Below are 22915 nucleotides of genomic sequence, written 5' to 3' on the forward strand. Positions count from 1 at the left end.
GTCCCACCGCAAGCAAGTGCGGACATGCAACGGTTTTTCATGTCCGCTCTTGCTTTGATACGCTCGATAAGACAATGCACAAACATGTTTGTGCTACATGTATTTTCATGTATTCTTACGTGTGACTCTTTTAATGACACATTTTACCTTTTCGTTCGCAAGTTTGGTATTTAATGTAGTTTTATCAAAAAAGTGTTTTTTTTTAATTATTTTACTTCTTAATTAGGTACTTATTGGAATCATAGATATTTTGAAGTAACAAGCAAATAGCAGTAGTAAGTCTATTTTTGCTCTCGTCAACCCCTAAATTTTTTTATTGAAACTATCGACCCCTAGAAAGTTCAAATCCACCCTAGGGGGTCGATATCGACCACTTTGGGAACTCTTGGACTGAGAGAGAGAGGACAGAGTGATTTATTGTGCTTTTGTGCTTTATTGTACTTGTGGCTGTGATTGTGGTGGGAAACACTTTTAGGGAAGAGTGTGCCACAAAAAGAGTGTCTAGAGCTTGCTTGCGTTGGGTGTTTGAGGAGGTGGAGCGCTCCCTACTGTTCTGTTTACTATGAAAGAAAGAAAATATGTTGCAAGAGCAGTGGTGTATCTGGAGGGGAAAACAAACTGCCCACATTTTGCCATTTCTTACTTGTTACAAACACTAGCATTCCAGCATGTGCCTGCAGGAGCAACAGCCTTTAACAGCATATCCTGTGATGTAAGATCGATGCAGAGGTATAAATCAGCCTTGTGACCTGAAGGATGCTGAAGCCTATTCTAGTAGTACTTGATACTAGACAAGCACCAGTCTTGTGTACTGCTCTTATATTTCACTTCATTTAAACTTTTTTTGCAGTTCACTTGGTCTTTATTTTACAGTTGATCTTCTACATCAAACACCTGCACAAGGCACTTTAGAGCTCAAGATAAGAAGACAACAGTAGGTTACAGGACCACAAGCAATCCTTCTATAAGGCATCTGAATAGGGTTCATTCCTGGGTGGGCTGTTAGACCACCGTAGAGTGCACTTATTCACAAAAATGTCAGCTTTGAGTTGTCATCCAAAATAACTTTCCACATTTAGGAGAGAGCTAAAATACTCAGGGAATATTCCACATACATCTGTTATTACTTTTTGTGGCTGTCCATGCATTTACCTTCATGAGCCTAGGATTTGTTTAAAGTGTGCCCTGAATAAATGGATGTCATGTAAAGGTGGAGATGCTTTCCAATTAATTTGAGTAACTGTTAATTGTGTTTTCTTCTCTTACTGCACAGCTACTCTCAACTGGCAGAAGATTGGAGAGCAGGCCGAGTTGATGTTTGGAGAAGGGTATGCCTCATTTGAATATATGTCTGGCTTCATATCATGTTGATCATGTTGATGTATCAGTGGGTCAAGTTTACTGGAGTATGGCACAGAATGTAGTGCATTTTGATTCTAAAAATGTTCAAAATTAGATTGGTCATTTCCAGTTAGTCATTTTCCAACCTGTTATATCCTAACACAGGGTCATGAGGGTCTGCTGGAGCCAATCCCAGCCAGCACTGGGCGCAAGGCAGGAAGCCAGCCCACGCACAATTTAGGATCGCCAATGCACCTAACATGCATGTCTTTGGACTGTGGGAAGAAACCGGAGCAACCCCACGCAGACACACATAGAACATGCAAACTCCACACAGGGAGGACCTGGGAAGCGAACCCAGGTCTCCTTACTGTGAAGCAGCAGTGCTACCATTGCACCACCGTGCTGCTCCTAGATTAGATTAGATTAGATTTCCCAATGGGAAAATGTACATGTATAGTATATAGCAGCAGAAACATAGAAACAAGAATACAGACTTACAGGACAAATTATGCAGCCAATCAATCAATTGATATGTACATAAACATAAATGAATACAAAAAAACAAATAAATAAATAAATATTGTTCAGATATTTCAAAATGGTATTTCAAAATAAACTTAACGAGTGCTCTGGAAGGAAGCACTAAAATGCTTGACAGCTTTGGACAGAAAAGAAAAGACCTCTTAGCACACCGTGGTGTAATGAGCCAGTGGCTAAAAGTGCTCAAAGAGAGCGCCCCCTGGAGGGTTGGAGGGGATTTTTCATCCACTATTTGGGTGAATTACTATAAATTATCGCCAATCCACAAATAAAATAACTGTCAAACCTCTGAGAGGCAGTACCAAGGCAAAGACTTCCTTTCTGAACCTTCAACACGTCATTTCGTCTTTATAATTTTAACTTTAAAGTTTTACTGGGGGGTCCTAAGTTTTATGTAGCATTATTAAAATTAAGTTTCTTCTTCTTCTTTCACCTGTTTACATCAACCAACATGAAGGCATTGTGAGGTGTCACCCTCAGTCTTGGTAGTTAAATTCAGTAGGATCACATTATCTTGTACTCTTCCTCTACCATTGGAGTTTTCCTTTTTAAGTGTATTGTTCCATGTGTTATGGTTTTATGTGGTTTTCATCCTGGCATTGCTCTTTTTGTCTTTCGTTTGTTTTCTTTTTGCTACATTGCTTCTGTTTGTTATGCTGTGATTCTGGCACCAAAAAAAAATTGTGAAGGGCAAGACCATTTAAAATAGCCTGAGAAAGAGGTTTAAACCAAGGAAAGCCTGATCCTAAGAAAATGGGATGCTTCAGATCTGAGTAGGTCTCTTAAAGGAGATTAAACTTTTAAGTTAAAAAATAGAAAATAGTCGCAAACTTGCCTCATCAGGGGGAAAACTGTGCAACCGTGTTTGGAGCAGAAATGGGTCCCACAAGGAATCTTTATTAATTAATAATTTATTAACAAAGGAGAAAGTGCAGAAAATTGGGTTTAAAGGGCAAAGGATAGAATTAGGCAAATGTTGTTAGAAAACGTAATATGGAAAATATTACAAAGTCCAGAGCAAAACGTCAAAAAGCCAGAAAAACCACAGAATATAAACTGCACAATACTTACTAGAAAAACCACACAAATGAACTGTAGGGCCTTCTTGTTTCAGCCTGAATATAAAGGAAGTGGGCGGTCCTCTAATGATGAGGTCAGCATGGCCCCGCCTCTTGGGGAATTCTCCCACAAAATACTAGCAACATGACAGAACCAAAATATACACATAAAAACTACATAATAACTAAATACAATAAAATTAGCACAAAATACATAATTAGACAAATAACTGAACAGAACAATATTAATAATAAAATTATGGAAAATAACAAAAAATAATGAAATGGGAACAAAGACATACAAGGCAATTTAAACATAAGTCAAAGGAGGAACACTGACTTGCCCATAACAGGTTGTTTTATTATTGTTAGGTATTCTTTGTGATGATTGGCTATTTTTCATTGTTTTTATATAATTTTTTTCATGGGATTTATTTTGCTATATATGTTTATATGGTCATTGCAGCCATTTGTAATGTTAGTTTTTTAATTTGGAATTGTATTAGTAAATGAATTTATTATTATTATTATTTCACCACCGTTTGTTTTACATTGTAGTTGTGTTTTTCCTTGGGTTTATTTCTAGTTACTATGAGGCTGCTGGTGACTTTGTCAGAGGTCATGAACAAAGTGATGTCAGGGGTCACAAGGTGTAATGTTCACTTCCTGGGGTCACTTAATTGTCCAAGTGTGTGGAGATCTCACAAAAATTAAAATATAACAAAGATTGTTCATATACGTCTTGTTTTCTCATCTCTTTTTCACTTCAGGTTTTTGACTACAAGTTACGATTATGTTTTGGGTTTTGTCAGCTAGATCTCCTGCTTTTTCAGTTAAACTTTAGCCTTGTTTTGACTCTCATTCATCTTCTGGTCCATCCTCCTACTCTCATGGCATAGCATCCTCTTTTAGTTTCTTTAATTTAATTATGTCCCCTCAGTTGCTTGCTAGTTGCCCTGTTGTGCCTGATGGTGTTGGGGTGAAACGCCTAATTAGACCACAGGCCCAGGTGCATCAGTTAGCATCACTTCTGTATCCTGAGGCAATTTGAGTTTTTACAACTCTGAATGATCCAGCGACATCATCCTTACAATATAATCTTCTGCTCCTTGTCTTTTAGTTAGTTTTGTGGTCTCTGGGGATTTTAGTTTTGTAATGTCAAGCTTTTTCAAATTTTGACTTGTGTATACATTATTGTTCAGCCAGCGTTCCTCTCCTATCTGGGATTCAAATTCTTGCCTTTAAGTCTTTTTTGTCCATGTTAATTTTATTACTTTTCTTATTTATTTGCATTAATCTGTGTTTCTTATTGCTTCTGCATAAAATGTTATTTTTCTGTATCCATGCCAGTGTTACTGTGGTCCATGTATTTTATGGGAGGTTCCCCCAGAGGTGGTCCCAACCTGTCAGTCTCTGTTAAGAGACCGCTCTTAACTCTATAAAGGCTGAACAAACAAGCAGTTCCTTGCAGTTTACTGAATGCACTCGGTGATGGTGTTGACTTTCTCTTTTTCTTTTTTTAGAATTTATTGGATTTTTTACCTTTATGCTCTGGTTTTTAAATTTGTTTTCTGGATGTGTGTTTTTGGAACTTTAACACAACCCCTTTTGGGCCTAAAATAAATCAATATTTTTATTTATAAAGACTATTTTCCCCTTTTTGCTTCAAGTCAGATGTTGATGGGTCCTTCCACTTGTGGGGCTGTGTGTTGTAGTTTTTGGGATTAGATACTCCTTTAAAAGGTGAATAAAGCAAGGAGAGAAAACCACTATCCAGAAGCCTGGTTCTCCTAGATATATCTGCTACTGCCTGGTCAGTGTCATTAAACATTTCTGTTTCAGTTCCTTATCCTATAATGTCACATCATATCATGTTCTTTCAGTCTGAGCACTTATTTATACATTAAATAAAGGTGGATGAGGACAGGCCATTCAGCCCAACAAAGCTTGCCAGTCCTATCCAATTAATTCTTCTAAAAAAAAACATCAAGTTGAGTTTTGAAAGTCCCTAAGGTCTACTTGGGTAGCTTATTCCATGTGTCTGTGGTTCTTTGTGTGAAGTAAAAGTTCCTAATGTTTATGCGAAATTTGCTCTTAAAAAGTTTCCAGCTGTGTCCCTGTGTTATTGTGAACTCATGTTAAAGTCACCGTCTCAATCCACTGGACTAATTCCCTTCATAATTTTAAATACTTCAGTCAGGTCTCCTCTTATTCTTCTTTTGCTTAAACTGTAAAGGCTCAGCTCTTTTAATCTTTCCTCATAATTCATCCCCTGTAGCCCTGCAATCAGCCTAGTCGCTCTTCTCTGGACCTTTTCTTGTGCTGCTATGTCCGTTTTGTGGCATGGAGACCAAAACTGCACACAGAACTGCAGATGAGGCCTCACCAGTGTGTTATAAAGCTTGAGCAGAACCTCCTTGGCCTCCAAACATCAGGGTGCTATATAACCTGACATTCTGTTAGCCTTCTTAATGGTTTCTGAGCCTCCTGTTTCCTGTCCTCCTGGCCATCAGACCTTACTTTATTCTTTGTTACTTACTATTGCCTAATCTATTTTTATATTTTTCTTTTTTCTTTCTTGACCTTGTAAAGCACTTTGAAAAACATCATTTGTATGAAAACGTGTTATAAAAATAAATGTCGTCGTCGTTGTTGTTGAACACTGTCTGGTAGTTGATAGTGTTGATTACACTATGACTGCTAACTCCTTCTAATAAAGCGTACTTTCGATTTTTAGATGTCCCATTTTGTATGTAAACCTAACATTTTTACTTCCTACATGTAATACTTTACATTTACTTACATAAATCTGCCCAAAGAGAAGTTAAACAAGATGTCTTCCTGACAGCTGTCTCTTCATAGCAACATCACAAACATGAATGTGGGAGACGGAGAGCATTTAAACTGAAGGAGGACTAACTGTGTGCTCAGCAGGGAATCACATTAAGTAATGGAACTCTAAGAAATGTACTGACCTCCGCATTTCTAACCATCTTTTCCCGTTCAGGACTTGCAAACTTATTGCCATGCTGTATACTGTATATGAATGCATTTATTTATTGATTCATTGTTGATTTGGTTATAAGGTTTCACTTTCTTTTCACTTCAGGAGGGGGCACAGCATCCTGGAGGTGGATGATGAAGGAGGCCGTCTGTTTCTGAGAGTCCTAATTCACCTGACAATGCACAGCCACCCTCCGCTTGTGTCCACGGCCTTGCATTTGCTTTTCAAACATTTCAGCCAACGGCAGGAAGTGCTTCACACCTTTAAACAGGTGAGTGAAGGGGATTTGTACATGACATCTTTCTAATCTCTATGAATTAGGCTGGGCTTAATTTCACAGTGGACCATCATAAGTTTACGTTTTCTTCTCTAAATGCTGTGCCTTGTTGGAACAGTGCCATGAACACAAACTGGCAGGCTTTTGGGCCTCTCCAGTGTTTTAGTGGGCGCAGTTGTACTTGGACTTACTCATCTGTCCAACTCGCTACATTCCTCTGCAGTAATAGGCCTTTGATCCTTTTTCAAATTGTTTGCAGTTCTATACAAAGATAAAAAGATCCACGAAAACGTTGAAATAGGAGTAACAGCCACTTGCTGTACGTTTACAACAAGATGAAACAATCAAGCTGTTTGGTTCTTCTTTAAGAATATGATTGTTGACACTAATTCATCTGCCTTTTTTGATTTTTTTGTAGGTCCAGCTTCTGATCTCTTCCCAGGATGTAGATAATTATAAACTGATTAAGGCCGACCTGGACCAGTTACGCACCATGGTGGAGAAGTCTGAGTTATGGTTGGAAAAAAAAAGTACTGGGGGTTCAAATGATGCAGGAAAGAAAAATTCAGAGGTGAGCACTTTTATTTTCTTAACAATTAAAGTGAAGGTTAAAGTTACTTTGAGTGTAGTGTGAAATCCTAGTAATAAAAATTGAATTACTATACTAAATTTATTTCTTGGCTTATGCTTCATTTAATAGTTAATTAAGCTTCATTGGATTGAACATTCAAATACACTAATATATTTAAATAAAACCCTACAATAGTTATGCTTAACTCTTTATAATATTGACCATTTTAAAATGAGTAGTGTACATTGGATTCAGAATCTACCGAGACCCTTCATTTTCTCCACACTTTATTGTGTTGTAGATTTAATTTGAAACTGATAAATTTGCCATTTTAGACCAACAATCTGCACTCAATAACCCATAATGACAAAGTGAAAGCATGTTTTCAGAAAGGTCTGCAAAAGTGTTAAAAATCAAAAACTGAAAACTTTCATTTCTGTGGATATTCAGAGCCTGAGTGTGGTCAGGTCATTCTGTTTGCTTTAATTCTCAATGAGATGCTTCTAGAACTTGATTGGAATCCACCTGTGGCAAATGGAAATAATTGGACGTCATTTAGAAAGTCGCACACCTATGTATAGAAGGTCCCGCAACTCACACTGCATGGCAGAGCAAAAACAAAGCCATGAAGATCAAGGAAATCTCTATAGACCTCCATTATCAAGTTTTAGTGAGGCATAGATCATGGCAAGAGGATAAAACCATTTCTAAAGCTTTGAGTGGCCTCCATAAGATGTTTGGAACCACCAGTACTCTTCCTAAAATTTGCAATACAGTAGCTTTACAAGAAGGGCCATAGTCTGGGAAGTAACTACGAACTGAATGATCACTTCAAGAGATCTTCAAAAGCCCTTTGCTGAGATGAGAGAACTTGTTGAAAGGACAATCATCTCAGCAGCACTGTATCAGTCAGGCGTTTATGATAGAAACCACCCTAGAGGGCATATGGCAATTTGAAGGACTCTAAGAGCGTGAGGTAAAAGGTTCTATGGTCTGATGAGAAAAAAATGAATTCTTTGGGCAGAACTTTAAGCACTATGTCTGCTGAAGGCCAGGCGCTGCTCATTACCTGGCTAATATCATCCCTACAGTGAAGCATGGTGGTGGCAGCATCATGCTATTAGAGTGCTCCTCAGTGACAGGGACAGACAGACTGCTCAGAATTGAGGGAAGCATGACTTCAGGCAAATACAGAGGAGTCCTTGAAGAAAATCTTCTCCAGAATGCACATGACCTCAGATTGGGAGGACAGTTCACCTTTCAGCTCAACAATGACCTGAAGCAGGACAACATTGGAGTGATTTTGGAGTAAGTCTCTGACTTTCCTTGAGTGGCCCAGCCAAAGCCCAAACTTAAATCCCATGGAACATCTGTTGGGAGACCCGAAGACAGCAGTTTACAGAAGCTTCCAATCCCAACACAACAGAGCCTGAGAGGATCTGCCAGGAGGAATTAGATAAACTACCCAAATACAGTTGTGTCAAGCTTGATGAGACCTACCCAAATGACCTAAAGCTGTATATTCTGCCAAACAGGTTCCTACAAAGTATTTATATAATTGAGAGATTTCAGTTTTTGATTAGTAATAAGTTTGTAAACCTTTCTGAAAATATGTTTTCACTTTGTCAATATGATGAGATTGATCATCCTTATCTATCTATCTATCTATCTATCTATCTATCTATCTATCTATCTATCTATCTATCTATCTATCTATCTATCTATCTGTTATTCAATCATTAGTAGAATTTTATTTAGTATAAAATGCATGTCCTGCGGTGGGTTGGCACCCTGCCCAGGATTGGTTCCTGCCTTGTGCCCTGTGTTGGCTGGGATTGGCTCCAGCAGACCCCCTTGACCCTGTATTCGGATTCAGCGGGTTAGAAAATGGATGGATAAAATGCATGTCAGCTTACCTATGTGTTCCTTACCCCTGTTGACATACCACTTGTTCAGTTATATGAAATAGAAGAAAGTGCTCATTGTTTATAATATGGAGTATAAATTAAAAGATAAAATTGGTATTTTTCAAGTCAGTTTTTTCTTCACAATCATGGTATGTATTAGTTTTCCATATGAAATTGTGCTGTAAAGTGAAGTTTATTATACAAATTTTAAAAAACAACCAGCCTGGTGTTGCGTTTTGTAATGGACCTAATGGGTACTAGTGTCCTGTTATAAAGAAAAGTTTAAAAACTTAAGCCAATATCACATTGTGTGACTTCTAGTTAGGTGGCATGTCAGACTTGTCAAAAGCCATTTCTGAGCTTGTCACTGGACTGCGTTCATGTAAATGACTGAAAATCACTGGCCGTGTTTAATTTACTGACTAAATGTCAACTTTCCAGTGCACTCGTTCTCACTCGTTTTTATGTTGTCCAATAAAGTACTGCCTGATGGAGCCGGTGTTGTACAAAGGTTTACCAGGTACGGTGAGTTTAGCCCCCATCTGTGCTCTTTTTTTTATTCTTTTTCAGTATGTAAAAAAACAAGACATCAGAAAGATGAGCTTCTGTTTTGTTTGTTTGGTTCAAAACACCAGTGTTCCTCATCACTACATTTTATGTATTGCACTTAAGGATGAGCATTCATTGGTTGTCAGCTCTCATGCACTCCTACGACTAAAGACACAATCAATCCTGTTTGATTTATTGGAGAGAGTCGCAGACTAGTTGGAGCGAGTCATAATGCAAATAATACAAATGAAAAGGTTTTATAATGTGACATGGGCTTTACCAAATACATGTGCTTTGGTAGATGATTTGTTTTCCTACAAGACTGCAAGAGTAAAGACAAAGCTACCCACTAGTGGCATCAAAACCACAATGTTCACGTCCTGTATTGTCCGAGTCAGAGTCCAGATCTCAAACCAAATGAGAGTTTGAGGTTGGACTTGTTCACTCACGATCTGCATGCCACCTGACAGGGCCTGAGCAGTTTCGCAAAGATACATTGGGAGAAATGGTAGAGTGCAGATGTGCAAAGCTGTTAGAAACCTGTGGACAGAAACCCAGGGATGTCGTGGCTGCCTAAGGTGCATAAATACTGACTTGAGGAAGGTGAATAATTGTGATGAATTATTTTGTGTTTTCTCTTTGTAGTTAATTTAGACTGCTTTGCAGAGGTCTGTTTTTACCTTAGCAATAAAGAGTCTTTTTCTGTTGATCAGTGTCAAAAAAACCAAACTGAATCCACTACAATGAAAAAGTGTGAATACTTTTCATGGGCACTAGAAATCAAACGATGGATTGATTAATCCTTTTAATTCAGTCTGGGGTCAAAGTATGCTGGTTTGGGCACCAGTGCAGCACAGGACATACACACAGTGTATGGGGGGGTTTAAAATCACAAATCAACTCAACATGCTTGTTTTTGAGATGTGGGAGTAGAAACAGAGGTGGAGGCAGGCGTGTGAAGCCAACAGTGCAAATTAAATGAAATGAAAAAAGGCAAAGATGTAAGAGTGTGACAAATGTTATATTGTCTTCTTTCTATTGTGGACAACTGCAACATGAGATTACATTGTGCTTTAGGTGCCCACAGAAGAAGGAGCAGCAGCAAACAAAGAAAAAACGGACAAAAGCAGTGAAAATTACAAGATTGTGAAAGAGGTATGTTGGACTGAGTGAGAAATGTTGGACTCCCTCTTGCGTCATGGTGCTACAGTTAAATAAGAACAAAGATAATCATTCTTTACATTTATATAATGTATATCTTACTACTCTAAGTGCTTCAGGGAATGGGGAGCCACTTCAGCCACCACCTGGGCCATTTTTGTACCAGTACGCTCACCACACTTTAGCTGTTAGGTAGTGAAGGGGTGAATTAGAAAGCCAATTTTTGATATTAGGGGGCCATAATGACTAGAACATAGTGGGCAATTTAGCCTGGACATAATGCTTGACTGTGAAGATGCTATTATGGACACACTGCCTATGATAAATTAATTAATCTATATATATATATATATATATATATATATATATATATATATATATATATATATATATATATATATATATATATATATAAAATCCAACATCTGTCTGTCTGTCTGAATGTCTGTCTGCTTTTCACAAGAGAACTACTAAACGGATTTAGATCAGGTTTTTTTCTATAATTTGCTTGAACATCCCGGTTGATTTTGCAATTTCTCTCATTGCCCTATGTATCATAGTTCGCTTGCGGTACTGGTTTATTTGTGCAAATCCGAAAGAGACGCCTTGGGGCCCTCCTCACTCACATGCCAGCCTCGGGGAGTATCTTACATCCATATAGCTAGCGAACGAGAGAACTACTTAATGGATTTAGATCGGGTTTTTTCTAGAAGTTGCTTGAACATTTCAGTTGATTTTGCGACTTTTCTCATCGTGCTAAGAATCATAGTTCGCTTGCAGGAGTAATATATTCGCGCTAAACCGGGACAGAGGCTCTGGGCTGAGGGGAAGGGGAAGCGTGACGTCAGGAGTAGGAAGCCAGGCAGGGCCCTCCTCGATGTCCTGTTTCACTTCTACTCAGGTGAAGCTGCAGGGGACGGCTAGTATATAATAATTGTAAATAAATACCTCTGTGTGCAAGAAACTCTCCTTGATGATTGTCTATAACTCAGTACAGATGGGTGCTTCAGTTTAATTAAATGTACACCTAAATAAATGATTTCTTGTTGTTCAAAACCATCTTATTTACTTTTTGAGTGATTATTTTCTTTATTCACCCAGATTTTGGAGCGGCTGAATAAGATGTGTGGGGCAGGTGTTTGGAAAAAGCAACAGCGTTTGCTTAAAAACATGGGTGCCCATAAGGTCATGATGGACCTCCTTCAAATTCCTTATGCACAGGTAGGGATTCAGTGGATCTCTCCTAATGGAAGATATTTGATAGGCCATGAAACGTGGATGGATGAAAGTTTCCTCTAACCCAAACTCCTTGCTTATTTTTTTTTCCTTCTATCAGAGTGATGAAAAGATACAAGAGATCTTCCGATACACTCACCAGTTCCTCCAGAAATTCTGCTCGGGAAATCCGGAAAATCAGGTTCTGTTACACAAGGATCTCTCCTTGTTCCTCAACCGTGGGGTAAGTTTGTGAGACAGTAACCTCTGGTGCTTGTAATATTCATGAAGCTGAAGAGAGAGGCTTTAGAAGAGGGAGGCATAATAGGGTAGCGCTTTTCAAGTTCAGTCCTCCCACTGTAGCTGCAGGATTTTGTTACAAACAATGTATTCTTTTAATTGGAATTGTCCATTTATTAAACAAGCTACCATTTCCCAGTTTCTGAGTTTTCTTGTGTTACTTCAGAAATTACATATTCTTTAATTTCCCGATCCTTAAGCTAATGTTTGGTCGTAGGTGAGGTGTATTTCCTCTAAAGTGTGTTCAACAGGCACTGTACTACTATCATGATAATCTTTCACTGTTGACGTAATTAAATCTTTTTCATTACAGCAACTTGACGATGCAGAGACTATCCAGCACATCTTCATGAACAACTATCAGTTGTGCTCGGAGATTGGAGAAAATGTTCTACAATACTTCATCAACTGTCTCGCCACTCGTGGTCGGCATGTGCAGTATCTTGATTTTCTTCACACCATTATCAAGGCTGAGGGAAAATATGTCAAGAAGTGTCAGGATATGATCATGACAGAGGTGAGCAATGCAGCATTGTGTCCTAATTATCACTTTGCTCTCTATATGTTATTCTTGGTACTTTTTCCCATGCCAGCTATGAATGGTTCCCTGGTGTTTCACCTTTACACAACCTAAATGTATCCTGTCCTGACTGCTTTATTGCAGCTTACCAATGCCGGAGAAGAAGTTGTCGTATTTTATAATGACAAGGCCTCCTTCTCAAACATGCTGAAAATGATGGAAGAGGCCCGCGATGGAATAAAGGACAATAGTCCACTGAAATACCACATCACATTAGTGGAGCTGCTAGCTGCATGTGCAGAGGGCAAAAATGTCTACACGGAGATCAAGTGCACCTCATTGCTGCCCTTAGAAGATGTGGTGCGTGTTGTCACTCATGAGGACTGCATCACTGAGGTGAGTGGGTAATCTTCTAGAGCCATAATTGTCGGTAAGTGGACATTACAGCGAGGTGCCTGAAGAAGCATTTTATTGTTAATGTAGCATAAGTAGGATGCATATAAGTGATGCCAGGATGTGGGTAGGTGATAAACTTTCAAATGCCAGCATGATGCACCCTGTGGATGCTAGGGCCCATAATACAGGAGTTAGTTGGGGCAGAATGACTGCAGAAGCTGCTCTGTGGATATAATATCCATATGGAAGAAGCACAGACTGTCACGCAGAAAGGTCTGGGGTCTATCATTGTGCATGCAAGGTGTCTTTAGCAAGAAGAAAATCAGCTTAGTGCTGAGACTAAATAGACCAGTTAAGCACATCATAAATACCTTTTGAGAGGAATGGGGATTTGTGATTGTGGGGTTAGGTGGGAAAATTAAGAACAATAGTAACAGTCTGACCAATAAAAAACATGGACAAACCAAATACATGTCAAACTTACTCATTTACCATTTAAAGGGCACCTTATTGCATGGTGTAGTCGGCAGGGTACTCCTTGTTATGGAAGATATTTTAGGCATGGCTACTTATATTTTGTATAATATGTATAATTATATTTTGTATAACATGTATAAATGTTTTGCTGAGAAACAATTAAATGAGGGGCGGCATGTTGGCACAGTGGGAAGCACTGCTGCCTCGCTGATTTCGCTTCCCGGGTCCTCCCTGCGTGGAGTTTGCATGTTCTCCCCGTGTCTGCATGGGTTTCCTCCCACAGTCCAAAGACATGCATGTTAGGTGCATTGGCAATCCTAAATTGTCCCTGATGTGTGTGTGTGTGTGTGCCCTGCAGTGGGGTGGTGCCCTGCCAGGGGTTTGTTTCCTGCCTTGTGCCCTGTGCTTGCTGGGATTGGCTCCAGCAGACCCTCATGACCCTATAGTTAGAATATAGCAGGTTGGACAAAGACTGACTGACAATTAAATGAACACTCCATCCAAAAATTATTTTTTCATATGGTATTTGGCTGAAAACCTTTCTTGGAGAAAGTACGTAATAGTGATTCTAATAGAATAGAATCTAATGGTGAGCAGTACTAGAAAATGACAAAAATTGTGAAAAAATCCTCGTGCCTATTAAACAGTGTGTGGCTCAACACATGAAGAATTATATATTTTTTAAAATATTGTTAAATAGTTACTTCTTGAATTATCAGTGAATATGTAAAAAAGAAGCTCAAAAACTCAGGGGAGGGACTTTTTAAATGAAACACAGGACTCTTGACCAATAGGAGTGTGGGTGTGTGTTTTAAGCAGAATACTCACCCTCAGTAAGGGCATAGTGTAATTGCACAAAGTGTCAACTACCACCCGTGGATTTTATCAAACAACTAACTCTATAAGATGGAGGCTCATGTTTCTCTTTATAATGGCAGGTCAAGATTGCTTATGTGAATTTTGTGAATCACTGCTATGTGGACACTGAAGTGGAAATGAAGGAAATCTACACCAGTAACCACATCTGGAAACTCTTCGACAACTTCACGATCGACATGGCTAGGGTATGCCCATGTCACCTTTTTCTTTCATTCTCATCTTGTGTTACAGGGAGGCTTCTATGCATTTTTTTCATTTGTGTCATTCCAGGTTTGTGGTAAACGTGAAAGCCGCTATTCAGACCCTACTCTGGAAAAGTATGTACTCACAGTGGTTCTGGACACCATTAATGCTTTCTTTAGCTCACCATTCTCTGAGAACAGTACCTCCTTGCAGGTAACAGTCAATCGAATCCTCATCATAACTTTTGATGTCAGCAGTAGAAAATATAAGACTAGACCAAATCTCAACTATGTATTTTACGTTGCAGACCCACCATAACATTGTAATCCAGCTTCTCCAGGCCACCTGCCGCCTTTTTGAGTGTTCATGGCTTCCACAGCAGCACAAAGCACTTGTGGAGTCGTGTATTCGCACGCTGGGCATGACTGGTAAGGATGTCATTTTCAAACATTTTACAGTACTGTGTCTCATGGGCTGGTGTAATCTCATCTACTCACATTAATTTTACCAGTGACCGCCCTGCTGTTTGAGTAGAGTGTTAGTGAACTCCTTAAAATCCATAAAAATATGTTTTCTATAAGAGAACGTTCTTCTCCAAGCAGCGTTCAAAAACACTACATCGAATGGAGAGAAGATCTTATATCACAAAATAATGAGACACCTGTGGGTCGTTACTTTCAGTCCAAGAGGCCCTTTTTTAGGAATTTCATTGGAGTACAAAGTATAATTTAGAAGACACTTAGTTGACAGCTGACTACTAGCTCGAATCTGAGTTGCCCTAAGGCTGCATGATTCTTATTGACGTTTTTGTGACTTGCTTACTCTAAACTGGCCCTGTATGAAGAAATGTGGCTTTCAATGAACTATGAACAATGAGCTCCATTGATTTCTTCTGTGCTGACAGGATACGCTCTTCCTCCTAAGAGGCTGATCTGGATTAAACTGGTTTGATAGAGGATGGATGGACTGGACATAGTGTGTCTGTAATGGAATGAGTGATGTGGCTTTTTTTTGTCATTTGGGCAGAATGTCGCTCCATTAACAAAAGAACTGCTGTCAACCCAGCTATTATTGTTCTATAGGTGGGGTTTCACTCCTCACTGGTCATGAATATCTTACTAGTGAAATACACAGACGTACTGTCCTAAAATAAAATGCTACAAATCTAAATAGGCACTTCTTGTGGTTCCTCTAGAAGTTCTAATGTATTTTATTACTTGTGGTGTCTCATATAGAGCAAACAGTACAAGCAGTTGCAGGGATCACGGAAAAATAGAAATAATTGTTTTATTATAAAAAGTATATAAGGTCCTGACATTGATCTAACCCTTAGCTCTTCTTCTCCATAATGGGGTCAAATGCTGTGCCATTCCTTCTCTTTCTGGTTCTTATGGGTTCCTTTATTCTTTTGTTGTCGCTATCCATTTTAACCTCTTTTAAGGTTGGTTTAGGTTGTGTTATAGGGTGGTAGGGTGGGAATGGGGTTTCACCTTATTGTAATTCTGGTCAGAATGGCATATGCTCCTCTTTAAAGTGTTTGCTGTGTGTTTCAATAAAAATTTGATCACAACACAAGAAAGAAAAGGAAATACATGAAATAATAAAGAAAATAATTGTGACATACAATAGTATTCATCCAGTATCCAACCCGCTATATCTTAAATACAGGGTCACGGGGGTCTGCTGGAGCCAATCTCAGCCAACAAAAGGGCGCAAGGCAAGAACAGACAATACAATAGTAATTACTGAAAAAAAGAAATGAATATATATAAAAATAAGCAAGCCAAAGAAAACCAAATACATACATATTTTGAATATTTGGGGTTTTTAAGCTGTTTTGGTTGGAAAACAAGCAATATTTCTCTGTAAGGTCTTCTTTTCTGTAGCTGCAAAATGCATGTAATCCCCCCCAGGTCACGTTAGGTTGGGGAGCATGCACTAGTACAGCACGTTGCTGCACAAACAACACAACAAACCGGCTCGGAATCCAGACATGCAGTACAGTACCACTCTCCGGAAATGACCCTCTATCTGCCGGCGCCAGGTGTTACGTGGGCGTCCCCTTGGCCTGGTGATCACCCTCAGGGAATCACGCCACATGGCTGTAGTGCCTTAACTGATGCTCTCTCACTAGCAGGTAATGTGCCTCATTTGGGACTCCATGAGCAACTGTTCATGCGATACAAAGTCAAACCAGTGGTACCCAGGATTTTCTGAAGAAACACAATAACGAAGGAGTCCAGTCTTTGTCTCAGGTCACTGGATAGCATCCATGTCTCGCAGCCATATAGCAAGACAGGAAGCACCAGGACTCTAAAGACTTGGAACTTCGCCCTTTTGCAGACATATCTTTAGACATAATCCACTCCATCCATCCATTATCCAACCCGCTATATCCTAACTACAGGGTCACGGGGGTCTGCTGGAGCCAATCCCAGCCAACACAGGGCGCAAGGCAGGAAACAAACCCCGGGCAGGGCGCCAGCCCACTGCAGTAATCCTCTACCACCAGGAAAATCAGTTCTATGAGGGTGTGCAGCATTCTTCACCATAGCATTCAATTTTGTTTGAATTTCATTTAAAGGATCTCATAAATATGCATATCCTCAACTAGGATAAGGTGACTTCAAGGAGAAGCAGGGGGTTTGGCAGTGGTGACTTTTCATGTACTGAGTTTTCCTGTGAAGAAAACAATAATGTGCACAGTTGTGTCTTTTAGTGTTTTAGATTAAAATGCAGTCTCTATCATCTCGATCTCGGCACACCCTTCTTTCTCCCCGGCTCATCCATAACTTGCAGCCGGCAGATACCCCACAGCCATGAACTCCTTCAGGCAACCTCAGTCTTGGCCTCCTTCCAGACGTCACTGCCAGACCGTCTGAGGTTGGCTCTCCTCCCTTCATCTTTTGCACTCCCGCATTTGCTCCCCTGATCCCGCGAGAGGACACCTGCCCTGCTCACCCCACTCACTTGAACTTTCAGTGGGGCGAACTATCCCCTAGAGCGCCACCAACTAACGCTCCTTCGTAGGGCTCCAGCTCATTCGGCTTCCTCTTTTCACATAGCCGGATCCTCCTGCTAAGACTGCTCTTTACTGTCCTTTAACCTCCACTTTCTTCACCTCCATCCTCGATGCATCTATCTCTTCCTTTCATTTCTCCTCTCCCCTATTCTGGTGTCGACCCATATATATACACCCCCACGTGCCTCTGTGGGCTCAGCGCCTTAATCACACACCGCAGGAAGCCAATGAGGCAATCGAGAACAACCGCACCCACACGTGCAGGTGCGACTCGCTCCAACTACCCCATTAACTCCCCGAGGTCATGCAATCGCTCCCACAGAGAACAGCACGGCTATATGGATATAAAACGGATTTTTTTATTGGCAGCCGCGGACCTGCTATACCACAACATACATCACCAACCCCTGGTGTGGCAGTAGAATTACAGTCACAAGAGACTTTCAGCTGTCCCCTATGCACAAGTGTGTGACTCTATCTATCTATCTATCTATCTATCTATCTATCTATCTATCTATCTGTCTGTCTGTCTGTCTGTCTGTCTGTCTATCATATGGTGCCTTTCACATCTATCTATCTATCTATCTATCTATCTATCTATCTATCTATCTATCTATCTATCTATCTATCTGTCTGTCTGTCTGTCTGTCTGTCTGTCTGTCTGTCTATCTATCTAATGTTATTCAATCATTTTATTTAGTAGAAAATGCATGTCAGCTTACCTGATGTGCTCCTAGCTAGCCTTAAATGCTAAACGACAGGCAGACACATGTGGAAATGATGCATGAAAACTTTTCCAGACAGGAACTAAATGATTTCTTTTTTGTGTGACTGGTATGAATTTTACTAGAAGCAAAAGGTGATTTATTTTGGAAATTTCTTTGTGAAGTGGAATACTAAATTTCACTGCAAATTCAATTTTGTGCAAATCATTTCACTCATCTCTAATCAAGAGTAATTTTATTTGCCTCCTTGAGCTATACATTGTGTGTGAAAATGTTGTTGTTGTTGTTGCCTTCTATCCCTCCAGTTTCAAACCCCCACATAATCTGATACAGAATCATGGGGTCTATCCTGGCAGCCCATGTCTGGGTTTAAACATGAGCAGGTATTCTACACAAAGAGCGACTGGGATGGCATTTGAACCATCGAACCTTAGAATCGTGCTCTGCCACTTTCTGTTGTTATGATTTTTACCATAAAATCCCAATTAAACACATTTAAATCTCCTATCATACCAAAATAAAATGTAAAAGGGATAGGATGAATACTTTTCTTTCTGTTATACTTTTAATGTGTGCATTCAGATCTTCTCATCTTCCACCACGTTGTATTCCAAGTTGGTTCACCACATAACAGGCTGGTTACATGTGACAGACAAGTACATAGTAATGTTTAATTGTCCAGCTTCCCCCCTCTACTCAGCTTACTTGTATCATTTATTATAAGACCCAATAAAAGTTTCCACATCACCCTACGCCTGAATAGCTGACCCTCCAATGTGTTCTGCAGCTAAAAGCCGCTCTATCACTCTGCCTTTGGAGCTGGACTCCCAGATCAACAGACAAAGCATGATCAGTATGCAGAACATCCAGTCGAGGAACTTTAAAACTGCTCCTCGTACCAACCGGCTAATGACTCCAACCAACCCTTGGGACTACAAGAACATCATTGAAAAACTGCAGGTGGGTCCTTTGGTAAACTGGGGCTGAGGTGTGAGAGGTAACTCTCTTTTTGTCCTTAAGAGTCACTTCTGTGGTTTTGTTACATTTTGTAATTAAAGTAAACCTTATCTATATTAGTGAGGCCACATATTATTATGGTCATATGTTTGTATTTTATTTTACTTAGCGGTTATGGCATACATTAGTGAGGGTAAATGCAAATCACTGACAAGACTACACAATTTCAACTGGGAGCTGCAGATATTATATGTTAATTTGTTCCTTTACAATCTTTTAAACAGGAAGTCATTGACACTCTGGAAAGGCATCTAAAACCCTTGGTGAAGGCAGAACTGTCAGTGCTGGTGGATGTGATGCACCATCCAGAGCTGCTCTTTATAGAAACTTCAGAGGCCTGGAAAATCTGTGAAACTGGAGGCTTCATCTCAAAGTGAGTGTGTCCTGCTGAAGCCTTGCAGATTAGCCCAAACGCTCTAGTGAGCCTACAGTTTTTTATAGTGCAAGGAGATCTGTCAGAATTCTTTGGGAAAATCAAATAACTGTTGTGGGCTCTGATGGTTGTAGTGAAATAAAGGTACAGATTGGAGGTCTCAAGAGTACACCTCAGACTCTTGTGAGTACTCTTTAGCGGTCACGAATGGTTTATAGAATGTCATGCAATGCGTCGCAGTGGGCAGCTCAAACAAACGTCATTGCTCTGGTACGACCCGTGTCTATGATTCTCCAAGGGGAACCACCAGGCTGACAATCACCGACAATTCTTCAATGAGAAAGGGATGAAGCTCTGTGGTAATTGTGGGTTGGAAAAACACAAAAAAGGCAAAGTTGGGTTGTAAGGAAAAAAAAAAGTTTAAGAACCACTGATGCACAGAAGCAATTATATGGGCAAATAAAATGTTAAGTTTTAATGTAAAAATTGTTGAATATAAATCAAGAACGTTATGCTCAGACTAGTGTGCAGTTCTAGTCACCATACTACAAGATATACACTTGGAAGAACATGAAGCTGTGCAGATGGCAGCAAACAGGTGTACCCCAATGCTTAAGGGCAGCATTGCTCTGCTCTGACAGGGAATTAAACCTCTTTAGTCTTAAGCAGAGGAAACTGCATGGGGACCTAATCCGGGTCTTCGGAATTCTCAAAAGCATCGATGAAGTAGATCCAGCAGAATTTTTTCAGCTTGAATCACATACCGAGGACACCAGCAGAAATTAAGGGGACGTGCATCTTAGGACTGAAGCCAGGATGCACTTCTTTACTTAAAGACTTATGGGAATCGGGAACAAACCAGGAGACGTGGAGTTCAAGCAGAAATCTTGACAACCTTTAAGAAGTACAGTGGAACCTCGGTTTGCGAGCATAATTCGTTCCGGAAACGTGCTCGCAGTCCAAAGCACTCGTATATCAAATTGAATTTCCTCATAAGAAATAATGGAATTTAGATGATTCGTTCCACAACCCAAAACTATTCATATAAAAATGATTAATACAAAATGTAAAGTAAAAATACATAAAACAAATTAACCTGCACTTTACCTTTGAAAAGAATCATGGCTGGTGTGAGTGAGTTTCTAAACTCTTGTGGGATTCCACCCAACGGGACGACACGCGGAAGAGCGTCCCAAAGCAATCGCAGTCTCCCAGCGCTGTAGCAGAGACACACACACACACACATGTCCGCGAGGAGACACACACACGTGCGCGGAGACATACGCGTGCGCACGAAGAGAGACACACACACACCCGCGCACATGAGAAGAACCATCAGCTCAGTTGTGATCACATGATGCTCAGCAGACAAAGCGTATCCATACTACTCGTATTGCAAGACCTCGCTCGTTTATCAAGTCAAAATTTATTAAAAATTAGGCTGACCCACCTTTTAAGGCGACCGACTTTTAAGTTGACCACTTCTTAAGGAAATTTAATATGTAGATCAATTTGATATTTTATACAAACTCATTAATTTGGTTATATTGCATTTCAGCTGTATTACTTTAATACTCGTAGTTTCTGTTATTTTTGTGATGAAATTTGAACTTTTTTCTATATTGAGGTCGCCCTTTTGAACCCCCCTGATATTTACTACGCGGTGTGGCATTTGTACTCCATCAACATTAATTATTTCCAGAGACATCATTTTGTCTATTTTTCCAGCGCATCGCGCACAAAAGCAAGGGAACGATGGGAGCACCAGAACTCTGCTCACATCATGTCGATTCGTACCGCAAGCTGCAAGTAGTAAGTCTGTGATAAGCAGAATACCGCTACGCTTTCCACTCACCGGACGGAAGGACAATCCTAACCGCTTTTATATAGTAAGAAAGAAGAAGAAGATATCACACAGTCTGGAGTAGAAAATCATCTTTTACCTGGAAAAACGAAACTACAAATCCCATCGTGCATTGCAAAATGCGTAGCACTCACGGGACGGAAGGACAATCCCGACCGCTTTTATATAGAAGGATTTTAGCTCATCTTGCAAAACACTCGTAAACCAAGTTACTTGCAAACCAAGGTTCCACTGTATCTGGGTGAAATATTGGGACAGCTCAGCTGTTCACTAAACAAATGTGATTGATGGATTGAATGGTGTCCTCTCATTTGTTCTTATTGGTTAGTGACAGACACTATAAGACATCTGTCGCAAAATCTTACTAATAGACTGCCTCCAACAATTTTAAAATTTGCCAGGGAGGACCTGATAGTTGCCATGTGCAGGGATCTTCCTGCCATTTAGAGCTAAAATTTGCCATTTTAAAAGAACCGCATTTTTAAAGGATAACAGAAGACTCCAGGAATGTTGGTTATGTTTTTATAATACCTTCCACAACATTCTTGTCACAAAAATGTAAAAGACTTGGCATAGTAATGAAAAAAAACATCTATAACTAGGCAGTTCTTCAACACTCACTTTGAGGCCCAGAACAGACTCACTCACTCATCGTATCAAGAGCAGTGCAAAACATCTCTTTTAGTAAATGACGTTAATCACATTATTCACAGGGATTCAGAAGAAGTTGCAGATCAGTTCATATGCCAGCTACCAAAGTGAAGTTACTGGTGAGCAACAGAGGTACACATAAAATCACTGCAGTATATCAAGTGAGCCCCCCTCCCCTGGCAATAACAACAGGCAGCGATAACGACTGAGTGCTTAGTGTGAACTTTATGTTATCTAGCTTAATGTGTCCATCGATGCCAGGACATCCAAAGAAACATCGTTTCGTACTAATTTCATATAGAGGTATGTCTCTCTCGTGCTATGCTCACAATGACCCATTTGTCAGATCTGATCTGACCCAAGACCTTTAGGGACAAGCAGGGTGAGTCTTAGCATGCTCAGTTAGATTAAGGTATTTGGAAAATCTCTTTCATCAAAACCATAAGCAAGGCAAGATGAGATGACCACAGCCATTGCCTCAGACACTCCTGAGCAGTACATACATTTTATTTACTAAAAAACTGCACACAACATGCAAGAAAAGCTAAAAAGAAACAATATCTTTTTTGGGTCTCTAATTCAGGTTATTTCTCATTAATGCCATGTGATCGAAGACTGGTTAACTCTTGCTGGACACTGTTACACCTGTAAAACTGATCCTTTCAGGCTGCCCTCGGTCTAACCTCCTTTTTCTATGCAGACTTATTGAACACACCAAGGCACTGATGTCATCAGATGAAAAGCTGTGCATCAAGGTCCTCCGCACACTCCAAGAAATGCTGTTGAGGAAGTATGATTTTGATGAAAAGGTGAGTGAAACTAAAAGTAGGAACTGTGCAAAAGCATTGCTGAAAGTCTTCACCACCTCACTCGACTCTCCTG

The 22915-nt window shown here is 39.9% G+C and overlaps 1 protein-coding gene across 1 annotated transcript in view; it reads left to right on the forward strand.

Annotated features, from left to right (window-relative positions):
- The window catches only part of itpr3 (inositol 1,4,5-trisphosphate receptor, type 3), a 189352-nt gene that overhangs the window by 114412 nt on the left and 52025 nt on the right, over positions 1–22915 (forward strand). The window contains exons 24-37 of the mRNA XM_039749235.1: positions 1274–1328; positions 6052–6217; positions 6642–6794; positions 10328–10405; positions 11513–11632; positions 11748–11870; positions 12240–12443; positions 12591–12842; positions 14258–14383; positions 14469–14594; positions 14689–14809; positions 18916–19088; positions 19370–19518; positions 22734–22842. Coding sequence (XP_039605169.1) covers positions 1274–1328; positions 6052–6217; positions 6642–6794; positions 10328–10405; positions 11513–11632; positions 11748–11870; positions 12240–12443; positions 12591–12842; positions 14258–14383; positions 14469–14594; positions 14689–14809; positions 18916–19088; positions 19370–19518; positions 22734–22842 — 1955 coding nt within the window. The remainder of the gene's footprint in view (positions 1–1273; positions 1329–6051; positions 6218–6641; positions 6795–10327; positions 10406–11512; positions 11633–11747; positions 11871–12239; positions 12444–12590; positions 12843–14257; positions 14384–14468; positions 14595–14688; positions 14810–18915; positions 19089–19369; positions 19519–22733; positions 22843–22915) is intronic.

This window comes from Polypterus senegalus, chromosome 3, assembly GCF_016835505.1.
Source record: "Polypterus senegalus isolate Bchr_013 chromosome 3, ASM1683550v1, whole genome shotgun sequence".
NCBI lineage: Eukaryota > Metazoa > Chordata > Cladistia > Polypteriformes > Polypteridae > Polypterus > Polypterus senegalus.